General features: G+C 42.8%; 1 protein-coding gene across 1 annotated transcript; it reads left to right on the top strand.

Annotated features, from left to right (window-relative positions):
* Window positions 1–3775: 3775 nt before the first annotated feature.
* On the top strand, window positions 3776–11195 carry DPPA4 (developmental pluripotency associated 4). The gene is made up of 7 exons (XM_057697710.1): window positions 3776–3796; window positions 5754–5913; window positions 6826–6986; window positions 7075–7125; window positions 7249–7528; window positions 8951–9146; window positions 11165–11195. Exons 1-7 carry the CDS (start codon window positions 3776–3778, stop codon window positions 11193–11195), a joined length of 900 nt encoding a protein of 299 aa, XP_057553693.1.
* The last annotated feature ends 1261 nt before the right edge of the window (window positions 11196–12456 follow it).

Consider the following 12456-nt stretch of genomic DNA (forward strand, 5'->3'; position numbering starts at 1 on the left):
AACAACTATAGGCCGCATTAACAGCTCATTTTTTCAATCAAAATTTGGGGGGAAGAGAAAATACACACAAAAACAAAGAAAAAAGAAAACCTGGCAGAAATACGCCATATCTCTCAAATCTGTCTTCTTTCCAACATGCTAATAATAGAAAGATCTAACATCCATCCAACACATGCTGGGCCAGACACCATATATTGGGACACGTGAGAGCCTACTCTGCCTCCCCTACAACCCTTCAAGTAAGGGCTGTCATTTTCATCACTCTCATTTTACAAGTGAAGGAAGGGAGAGACCTAGAGGTGTCATATAAACTTGGCCAAGGTCACACAGCTAGAAGAGGAGAGGCTGAGATTCAAATGTAGTCTAGCTTTGGAGTCTGTGCTCTTTTTTAGTTCCCTGACCAGGACTCAAACCCATGTACCCTGCGTTGGGAGCACAAAGTCTTAACTACTGGATTGCCAGGGAAGTCCCTGGAGTCTGTGCTTTTAACCACAACTCTACATCACCGCCCCAGTCACAAGTTATCACAGACCTAAAACCGCCTCAGTAGTCTCCTAACTCATTTTCCATTGTCTGTGCTGATTCATCTCCACTTCTTTCTCATCAGTGCAGTTGGGAGATCTTTTTTTTTTTTTGGCTGAATTGGGTCTTCTTTGCTGCACCCAGGCTTTCTCTAGCTGCAGCAAGCTGGGGCGACTCTCCCTTGTGGTGCGCAGGCTTTTCAGTTCTGTGGCTTCTCTTGTTGAGGAGCACAGGCTCTAGGTGCACAGGCTTCAGCAGTTGCGGCACGCGGGCTTAGTGGTTGTGGCTCACAGGTTTAGTCGCTCTGCGGCATCTGGGATCTTCCCAGCCCAGAGCTCGAACCCGTGTCCCCTGCATTGGCAGGCAGATTCTTAACCACTGTGCCACCAGGGAAGTCCCCCCACTGCCATCTTCATTTTTTAAATAGCTTTCCATTGCTCTTAGCCTATGGATCAAAAGGCCAAACTATCCAGATTCAGTTTACACGTTCCTCCTACCCCTCAGAACAGAGCTGGGCTGATCCCTCCCCACCTTCCTCTATTAAGTTAGGTCAGCTCACCTGGTCCTTCAGATCTGCTGTTTACCTGACTTCCTCAATGAAGTCTAACCCCCTATTGCAGGCTGTCAAATGTAGGGAGTTTTCCTCCTTTTCAAACACCATAATTGAATAGTTTACATTTGTTTGGATTATATATATATATATCACATATATATATGATATATATATATATGATAAAGAGATATTTGGCTTTTTGTTTCATTCAAGAATTCAGTAGCATTAATTATGCTCAAATATTTTAACAAGTTGTACTAATCCTCTTTATATTGAATATATAGCACATAATTTAACCCACTTTTTTGTTGAATGGTTGGTGCAATTCTTATTTATTTATTTGTTTGTTTTGTTTTTGGCTACGTTGAGCTTTCTCTAGTTGCGGTGAGTGGAGGCTACTCTTTGTTCTGGTGTGCGGGCTTCTCGGTGTGGTGGCTTCTCTTGTTGTGGAGCACAGGCCCTAGGCGTGCAGTCTGCAGTAGTTACAGCATGCATGGGCTCTGTAGTTGTGACACAGGCCCTACGGCAAGCAGGCTTCAGTAGCTGTGGCTCATGGGCTCTAGAGCACAGGCTCAGTAGTTGTGGCTCACTGGCTTAGTTGCTCCATGCCATGTGGAATCTTCCCAGACCAGGGATCGAACCTGTGTCCCCTATATTGGCAGGTGGATTCTTAACCACTGCACCACCAGGGAAGTCCCCCTTCTTTTTTTAATTTTTTTATTTTTTGGCTGTGCCATGTGACTTGTGGGATCTTATTTCCTTGACCAGGTATTGAACCCTGGGCCCACAGCATGAAAGCCTGCATCATTTTTTTTGGTTTTTTTAAACTTATTTGGTTGCACTGGGTCTTTTAGTTGTGGCAGGTGGGCTCCTTAGTTGTGGCTCACCTGCTCCTTAGTTGCAGCATGTGTGCTCCTCAGTTGAAGCTCACCATCTCCTTAATTGTGGCATGTGAACTCTTAGTTGTGGCATGCATGTAGGATCTAGTTCCCTGACCAGGGATTGAACCCAGGCCCCCTGCATTGGGAGCTCAGAGTCTAAACCACTGTGCCACCAGGGAAGTACCAAGCCTATGTCTTAAGCACTGGACCATCAGGGAATTCCAGGTGCAATTTTTTTAGAATTGTGTTTTCCAAATGGTGGTTGGCCTAAGAATTTCTAAATTATAATCTCAACACACACTTATCTATTAACACACAAATCACAGACTGTATCTTGCCCAGGATTAAGTATCTCTTAACTTAGAACTCAGCAATGCTACCTTCAATTACACTGGGAAAAGGAAGATGATTCAACAAAGTACTTTATGTATCAAACCTTAACTAGTAAGTATTTATGAGTTGCTGTCTATGAACCAAGTCAGAGTCCCACTACCGTCTCCCAGATGATCTAGATTTTAAATACCTGCTTTCCTCTTTGGTGCTGTGGGGCTTGCTCAGTTCACATTACACGTCCTTCTCTACTCCTGGGTCCCATTCACTTAATTCCTATGTCCATGTATTTTTATCCTGTGAAGAGATTATCACCCCCATTCTAGGTAAGGATCATCTCTTCTTCATCATTTTAGGACAAGCAATGGGATGTAGGAAAATAACCGAAACAGAAAAACAAAAGAACAAAACAGACTGTATAACCTGACAAAGGAAGGTTTGAATCTCACATTCACTGGTTCTTAACACAGGAAACTGCTTCACTTCATATCTAATTCCAACAGCTTGATAGGAAGGAGTGATCTGAGAAGGAGCGATTTCAGAAGTTTTTCAAACTATTTTTAAGGAAAGAATCTCGATCTTGTTTAGGGTAGGGTAGATTAGGGGCTTGAGTGGTAGAATCTGCGAACCTAAACTTGATTTCTGTTTTTTTCACTTACTGTGACAAGCAAGTTACCAACACAATTTTATACACACTTTTGTCATCTGTGAAATGGAGAACAATAAAATAATGGCTGTGTGGAACTTCCCTGGTGGTCCAGTGGTTAAGACTCCACGCTTCCACTGCAGGGGGCATGGGTTTGATCCCTGGTCGGGGAACTAAGATCCCACAACCGCATGGTGAGGCTAAAACAAAAATTGATAATAATAGTAACAGCTGTGAACTTTTAAACTCAAAATTAGTACAAAACAAATACTCAATGGACTTTTAAAACTATGATTGTTAGTTGTTGGCAGATGGGAAGGTATTCGTTATTATTAGTACAGATGGAAAACCGAAGTTTTAATTCGTTGAGTAACTTGCTTAAGAAATGAAATGTATATGGTACAAGAAAACAGTTTTGCTTTCTTCAAGCCACTGGTTTGGCCCAGAAGTCTGTTGTTTCCACAAGTTTTATCATTAAATCCTGTCACACATCCCATTCAGACAAAGTCTCTAGCAACTTTTATTTTTTCCTTGAAATTGTTCTGAGGAAGTTTTCAACTTCCCAGTGTTTCCAGAACCACACCCTGGATAATAGTGTTAAAATACTCATAGGAGAGGCAAGGAATGCTACTGTGTTTTCATTCACACAATACTCACTCAGGAATAAGAAAGTGTGCAAGCTTACCTTTCACAGGTTGTGGGGGAGGGAACAGAGGGGAAGAGAAAAAGGAAAGTGCTTGTGGGTGGCGGAAGTAGGAGGAGCCTTTTAAAAGAGCAGTCTCGTGCCAAGGGCCATTTCAGAAGTAAGGAGAGTTCATTTTATCAACCTTGAGCTTTCTGAACATGGAGAGTGCAAACAAGGAGGTAAGTACACTTTGAATGGGTTTGCTTTTTGTCTGTCTTTGTGAATCTTTGTGTTTCTCTTTCGGGCACATCTAATCCCTCCTTCGAGGAGAAGAGAAGGTGCCTTAGAATTTCCTTCTCTTTATTTATTAAAAAAAACAAAAACAAAAAAACAAATTCCTGGATAGGATTGCTCCCTGGTATATTGGACCAGATCCTTTAATTTCCCTTCTACAGACAGGTTCGAAACCAAAGTTGCTGCATCTGGATTCATCTTTTCGTAGGGTTGTTAGGGCCAAGGAATAATCCGAAACCGGACATGCAGAGGAGCACTGCTCTCCAGGTCTCCTTCCTAGAGCCAGGTCATTTTTTGCCCTCCTAATCTTAACTAAGACTTTTGTGAGGCCCCAAAGTGAGTGGGGTACAAAGTGAGTAATTTGTGTAAGGGTTATGCAATGTGAGATTTGAATATGAATGTAAACCTGCTGTAGAGATGTAAAGATGTAGTTTGTCCTGTACTCCCTTCTTGGAGGTGATAGGATTTAGATTTGGGAGCAAATCAGGGATTTAATATTGATCTGGGGTTTAATTTCTATCTTAAGTGCCTACATGTGCTTCCGCATCTGGGAAACAAAGTAATAAATTGTTGCCAGGTAGCTGTTGGGATTAAAAGAAAGAAAATAAAGAGTCTGTCCTGTGGAACAATACCTGATGGAAGATATAGGGTCAACAAGTGTTAGTTTCTCTGTATCAAACAGCTTTATCCTCACTGGTTCTCTTGTTTCTTTTGAATTAACCAATATTTATTGAGTGCCTACAACAAAGGGAAAGGAATTCTATCCCTGTGGAGTTTATAATCAAATGGAGTAATAGGCGTGGATCAAAGCATCCAAGCACAACTGGCAAGTGGTAGGAATGCAGCAATGGCTCAATAGATTTGTATTGGTCTATAAAGTTGAGAAAAGGTTACCAGATGAATTACGACTTGAAGTGAGATTGTGAAGGAGAATTAAAGTATAAGAATATGAACATAAGGGAGGGTGGTATGTGTGGAGCTGGCAAAGTAACTAGGTTGGAAAGGAAGGTAGTTTTGTGGCAGTAGCTTGGGGCAATAGTATGGGAAAGGCTTATCTGGAAGAGATCAAGGAAGGGAAGGGGGGTAAAAAACCTTCCAGGCGAGGGATAATGGATATTGTGGGTGATGTAAGGGCTTTCTCCGAAGCAGAGGCTAGTTTCTTATTTTATTTTATTTTATTTTATTTTATTATTTTATTTTATTTATCTTTGGCTGAGTTGTGTCTTCGTTGCTGTGCACAGGCTTTCTCTAATTGCAACAAATGGGGGCTACTCTTCTTCGCGATGCGCAGGCTTCTCATTGTGGTGGCTTCTCTTGTGGAGCACGGGCTCTAGGTGCGTGGGCTTCAGTAGTTGTGGCTTGTGAGCTCCAGAGTGCAGGCTCAGTAGTTGTGGCACACGGGTTTAGTTGCTCCGTGGCATGTGGGATCTTCCTGGACCAGGGATCGAAACTGTCCCCTGCATTGGCAAGCAGATTCTTAACCACTGCACCACCAGGGAAGTCCCGAGGCTAGTTTCTTCTACAAGTTTTGTTTATATATATTTTTTGTTTTTTCTTCTCGTACTTTTTTTTTTTTTTTAACCATGCCACCGAGGCTTGTGGGATCTTAATTCCCAGACCAGGGATTGAACCTGGGCCCTCGCAGCAAAAGTGCAGAGTTCTAACCACTGGGCCACAAGGGAATTCTCCTTTTCTCATACTTTCAAACTGGCCTTCCACTTCCCCATGATTGCTTCCCTTTCTTATAAATAAACCTGAGTATTAAGATGATATCCAGAAGAGAATCCACTTTGCCAGTGGAGTTCAATGATTGTCGTAGTGCCTTGGATGTGAGGTATCTTAGGTAGTGTATGTGGTGGGTCGCACAGCAGAGGAATGACTGACTGGCTCCTCTATCCCCAGTGCAACTCCACAAAGAAGTCAGGGGAAGAATATATGAGTTGCAAATTCAAACTTACATCAGTAGAAGCCGGAGAGGGACAGGCGGCCTCTAGTGAACCATGTGTACCAGGAAACTCGGCAAAGGGGACCAAAAGAAAAAGATCTATAAAAAATAATAGAGGTAAGAGGTCTACAATTCCTCAAATCCTATTTCCCTGGGTCTGAGAAGACTGAGGGATTTTTCTTAAAAAGTAGGGAAGAAATTTCCAACCTGTATTCTGCAAATCCTACACTTCCTTTAAAGCCTGATTTAAATCTCACCTCCTGGTTCAGATCATTGTTGTGCCTACTCTAGCTGCTGGAAGTTAAGGATCTCAATGTGCAATGATCTGGGGACAGACAGCTATAAACTGAAATCCCATCCTTGAAATTTCACTTCCTGTCCTAAAAAATGAGGAAAGTAGCTACACCTTGCTGAGTTGGGTCGAGGTCAGAGTGGAGGGTCAGTTGTAATTTACAGAGAATAATTAGGTAAACAGCCTACACTCCATCTGACAGTAATGGCCACTCAATAAACCCTAGCGACTATTAGCGTCAGTCTTTGCTAAATGGTGAGAGTGAGTGAGGTGTAGCAGGAGACAGGAGTGCTGTCCTAGCTGGTGTGGCCTGCCAGAATTATGGGTATTAGTCATTGTGTAGCATTTCTGGGAGGTTTATTTTGCTTTGTGGTGAGAGGGCAAGGCACTGCTGAGTATTTATGACCTCAGGTCTAAAACTTCTATCATTCCCTGCATCGGAAGTACAATCTCTAGGTCAACCTCCTTGGAGTATGTGGTTTAGAGCTCTCGCAAAAGATAAAGTGTGTGTGAGTGAGTAGTGGGGAGTTTTAGGAAGATAGAAAAACTGAGGGATTCAGAAATATTGTCAGTCATAGGTTTGCGGTTCTGTCCCTTGGAGGTTACGTGGTCTTTGGCAAGTCATTTAATTGTCCAGTGGGGATTAGACTACGAGAACTAAAAGTGATTGTACTTTTGACATTTTAAAAGGCTACACAAAAGTTAATTATTGCTAATTTTATCCCATGCTCCTTCAGCTCACTGTCCACGAAAAATGCCACGATGCTGTGACGATGTGAAACCTCAGAAGAAGATACCGATTCCTCCTTTACCTTCTATACTGCCCCCTGTCAACCTGATTCACAGGGACGTTGTGCGCGCTTGGTGCCAGCAATTAAAACTGAGCACCAAAGGCCCGGTGAGAGTCCAGGGTGGGAGATGATGCTCTTGGGAGGAAGACTACCAACCTTACTTTGATTATTAACTCATTTTTTTTGTTATCTTAGAAACTAGACGGGTATAAACGCCTCTGTGAACATGCTTACCCTCATCAAAAAGTGAGTAATTTTGTAGGGAATTTGTGGCCGAGACAGAAGGTTTAGTTCTCATCCTAATTACCAATTTTAGCATCAAAAGGTAAGTAAAAGAATTGTCTTTAACCTTTTAAACCCTCTTTGTAGAACATTCCTGCCACAGCAGAGGAGGCCAGGATCCTATCACCATCTAGGAGAAAATCAGAGATGGACAAGGTGGGACTATGTCTGGAACGTTCTGATAAAAAGATGTCTTCTGAAGCGGCTGCTCCGCCTGAGGAGGGAGCATCCGCACTGGAAGGGTCTCCTGCTCCTGAGGGAGTCGTCCCAACTTTTGCCCCTGACCCAGAAGCTGTGTTTGCCTCCTGGAGCAGAATGACAGCCACAGCTGTGAAGATGGAATCAGGGCAATCACGAGAGACCTGTGGTAAGCTCATTGTTCACATCTGGTTCCGGTTCAGGTGGGAAAATAAGTTTAGTTGATATTAAATGCTGATTAACTTCAGGGTGTTATCAAAATCATCTGAAGGCCTGGTGATTCTTGGGCCCCACTCACAGATTTTTCTGATTCAGGTCTGGGTAGGGCCTAGGAATTTACATTTCCAATAATTTCCCGGCCACTGCTAATGTGGGGACCACACTTTGAATAAATTAATGAGATCATCAGAAGGGGACAGCAATTTGTCTTCATTTCTTTTGCCTCCTTTAAGGAATTAGAAGTAAAAGCAGGCTCTAAAATCAACTGCCTGAGTTAAGCCCTGGATCTTCGGCATGGCAAAGTAAATGACATTAACAGTTATTTAATCTAGTTCCCAGTTTGCTCCTGGTAAAGTAGGTTAATAATATAATACCTACCTCATGTTATTGTAAGAGTTACAGGACATAAAATTCAGGAAAACCATGAACTGGTTAGCACATTACAATGCCTGTTGAGACCCCTGTCCTCCTATAACTGGTACCCTCCCCCTCCCCTTGGGAGCAAGGCCGCTGCCATGTCTGGCTGCACACAGTGGGGTGTCACTCCATCACTCCAGGACCTTGCTTCAGACGGGTAAGATCCCCCACCCACTTAAACCACTGAGGTAGAGTCGACACCCCTGAACTCATGAATTTTATGAAGGCCTTCATAGACCACGCTGTTTAGTCTTTCTATTGAAGGAAGCCAGAATGTCACCCCGGAATATGCCTCTTTGCCATAAAAATCTTGAGCTGAAGGCAGTTAAAAAGCAGCAAACCCAGAAACAACTCTCCCTTTTCAGCCCAAGGCAGGATATCTATTCTCCTTTTGCTGGAGACAGATTTATCCACTGAGAGTGAGCGCCAGAGCAACCTGCAAACAAACCGCATCTATTAGCTTCCTCCCGTATATGTGCCTTCCCACAGTTTGCCACCCTCCGGAGCCTCAACCTGCTTTCCTTTGTCCTGTCATTTCTTTACAAATGTATTGTTCTGTGTGGAAAATGTTATATCAGATGGAATTCTAAGCTGCCATTTTCGGCTAGTGTTTGCATTTTCCCTGCATTATGTGCGCTGCATGAATTCATCGACTGTTTTTCTCTTGTTAATTTTCTTGTTAAAGAGGCCCAGGTGAAAACCTAAGATGGGCAGAGGTCAAGGTTTGCACACCCCCACCCCCAATCCAAATGTATTTTTAGTTTCTTTTAAAAAATTTAATAGGAACTGTTTTTGCATTATTTTCTAAAGGGGAACAGGGTAGGGTAAGTTAGATTTCAGTGTTCATATCTGACAGCTGGCACTTGAGAAAGACAGAATCAAAGCCATGATGCCAACTCAAACTTTAGAATTTGGTCTTTCAGTGCTCATACTTAAACTCTCTTTCCTTTCCCAGGGGTCCAGTGGTGCGTGGTCCATGGGAAAAGTCTCCCTGCTAACGCAGAGGGCTGGGTTCATTTACAATTTCACGCTGGACAGGCTTGGGTGCCTGAAAAACGAAGGAGGGTGTCTGCGCTCTTCTTGCTACCGGCCAGCAATTTTCCACCCCCACACCTGGAGGACAACATGCTGTGCCCTGAGTGTGTACACAGGTAATTACCTGGTATTTTTCTACAAACTAAAAGTCGGCATCTGGTTTTTAGCTGGGTAAAAGAGGAGATACATGTTCATCTTAATTAGCCCCATATTCTAAGTACACGTTATCAGTAAAGAGTTTCACAAAAATTCTTACTTGGGTAAGTATATTCCTAGGAAAAAGAGCGTTTTTATGTCAAAGCTTAATGCTTCTACCTGGAGACCCATAATTTTGGAGCAGTAACCATTGTATAATTACTGTATTCCAGGTATATGCACTACACAGAAATAATGACTAGCAAAAAAAAAAAAAAAAAAAACCACCAACCAAACAAACAAAAAATCCCACTTCTTTTAAGTGACCTACAGTCTAATGGGAATGACTGGTATGTAAACCACTGTATCACCATGAGATCACTGGTATCCAAAAAGAGGTTTCTTAATTTCAAGGAAGAATTTTCTAGATGAAAAGGAGGAAGTAAGGTCATTTTTCAGTATAGGGACCAGCACCAAGGTTGTGAAAGGACTCAGGACAAAGTAGAAATTGCAAGTTGTGACAGAATATGGTGGGAAATAAGCGTCAGATCATCCTTGGGTGATATTTTTAAGCAAGTAAATGGACTGAGGCTTACACTGCTGAGGAGGGGAGGGTACAAGATCTACTAGGAAAATTCAGTTTCTCATATGTTTAAAGGGCCTGGCACCTTCTATAGGTGCCAAAAAGAAACCTGGCTTCTAGATAATTATTTCATAATTACTGAAACACTGGTAAGGATAAGAGTTGCACTGGGACTGAGGATGGAGCTTCAAGGAACAGCAGTGTTTTAGGGGCATGTTAAAGGAGGCAGAAAAGAAACAAGGAGAAAAGCTGAAATATGAAGTCAGTGGGGAGAATTTGCATGGGGAAATTGAAGTAATACCAAGTGAAGCTGAAGAAGGTACAGGTAACATACCTGACTGGAAAAGATAAGGTCTCAAAAAAAAAAAAGAAAGAAAAAAAGAAAAGATAAGGGATTCAAAGCAATAAAGAATATAGATAATTTGGTGAGGGTTGAATAAGGGACGGAGAGAAATAGTGGCTGCCTTTTATGAAAGGCACAAATGGAGAAGGGGAGCAGTAGGATGCTTGGAGGGAATTGTCATGTGTTTTCTGTTAAATTGGGTTAAGTGCTTCTGGCCTTAGCTTGGGAAGAGGGGCCTGTGGAGGAGGATGACAGAAAGAAGCCCATCCCTCTGAATAGAGGGGCTTGGTACAGCCTAGACTGGGCTCCCAGGCATCCACCTCCTCATCCTGCAATTGTCCAGGAGTCATCCTGGGCTTCATCCCGAGCTCTGTGTTGGCTTGCTTGGGACCCACCTTTGGTGTCATGATGACTGAACATCAGAGGTCTAGGACAGCTGGCAGAGGATAGAAGCCTCAAGGGTGGGGGTGCTGGGCCTCCAGCTAGACCCTCCACCCAACAGCCAGGAGTGGAGGAGTGGCAACCCTCATACCCTGGCACTAATATGTCCCACAGGAGGAAGTATGTGAGTGTACACTCGTCTTTTCCCATTTGGCTGTCCTGTTGGCCACCACAGTTCTATGCCAAGCAAGTTGAATACAGTGGCGCTTACTTTGGGTAGCCCTTTAATAATATTCTTCAGCCACTGGGCAAATGGTAAAAGTTCCACTCTGGGGCCTCTCCTGCCCATGAGCTGCACAGGACAGGAACCTATTAGGCGTGATAACTTGGATGATCATTATTCCTTGATGACATGGCCACATGCTTCCTACATATGACCCTAAAGTTTAAGGGCAATTGTCTTTTTCTTCTTTCTTTTTTTCCCATGCTGCTTGGCTTGTGGGATCTTAGTTCGCTCACCAGGGATTGAACCCTGGGCCATGGCAGTGAAAACGCTGAGTCCTAACCACTGGACCACCAGGGAAGTCCCAAGGGCAACTTTTTTGGCATTTCAGGAGTTGGTTTCTTGGTTATTTTCAAGAACGCAACTTGATATTTCATCTCAATTCTAAAACATTTCATTTGCTTTATAGGAATAAAGTATTAACGAAAAGCCTGCAGTGAGATCACAATCCCAGTAAAAGGGGTACAGCTCTGATTATATTAATGATCGAGAAGTGACTGCAATCAGCTCCATGGTGCCATTTGACAGCTGCACACCAGGCCGCTCTGCACTTGCCATGCTTCTTGCTTACAGGGTGCACAGCTTGCAGGGCTGCATGAACAAAAGCCTGTACACGGACCGGAAAGGAAATTGGAAGAGGCCGTCTCCAAAGATTCCCAGCCCTAGGGGAGCAGAGGAGAAAGGAGATGGGGACATTTTAAAAATACTAATTAATGGGTGGAATTAATTTACTTGAAAGTGCCTCAAGTAAATTTCTACATTGGGCAAGATGGGGCTTACAGGCAAAAGCTGAAATTTGGTCATGTACACCTTAACCAAGTATTCAAACTTATCCTTACTAGAAATGGTACAAGCAGAAATGTGTTTCCTGATGTGATACAGTATATCACTGATAATATTCTTGCCCAAAAGAATCATTCACAAGGAAGCAATCAGTCCTGATTATGCCTCTTGTCTCAGCATAATGAAGTGAGCTTACCTTGTTTTGGGTGTCAGTTACATAGATGCACCCGTATGTAAATATTCACAGAACTATGCACTTAAGATGTCTGTATTTTACTTATATGTAAGTTATATATAATTTTTTTAAGTGTCCTGGATAGAATGATAAATTATAGTGCCTCTAGTAAAAAAGGCAACTGGAAAATTTTGAAATGAAGGCTTTTAAAATAAAATACTCAGTTGTGTATGTGAAATGATCCTTTTGCAATATGTCAGATATGACACTGCTCAAAACCCTCCCATGGATCCCATTCAGAGGGAAAATCAAAGTCCTTGTAATGACCTCCAAGGCTCTTACCTAAAGCGCCTTCTACCCCATGCCCCTTCATCTCTGGCCTCATCTCCAGCACCCTGCCTTTGCTGTTCCTTGACCATGCCTTACACGCTCTTACCTTAGGGCTTTGTCACTGGCTGGAATGCTCTTTCCCCACATGTCAATGTGGTAAACTTTATCTTTTAAGTCTTTGAATGACACTTTGTCAAAAAGGCATACTCTGACCCCCTATTTAAAATCACAAGCTGTTTCTCCACCCCTACAAGCATCCTGGGTCCCTCTTATCCCGATTTCTATGTTTCATAACACTTATCTCTTAATAGATTATGTTAATTTGTAATTTATTGTTTTCCCCTGACAGTATAAAAGGATTTCTGTCAGTTCTGTGCACATAGGTATCACAACCTCCTAGAACAGCCTGACAC

Source organism: Hippopotamus amphibius, chromosome 10 (assembly GCF_030028045.1).
Source record: "Hippopotamus amphibius kiboko isolate mHipAmp2 chromosome 10, mHipAmp2.hap2, whole genome shotgun sequence".
Lineage (NCBI taxonomy): Eukaryota > Metazoa > Chordata > Mammalia > Artiodactyla > Hippopotamidae > Hippopotamus > Hippopotamus amphibius.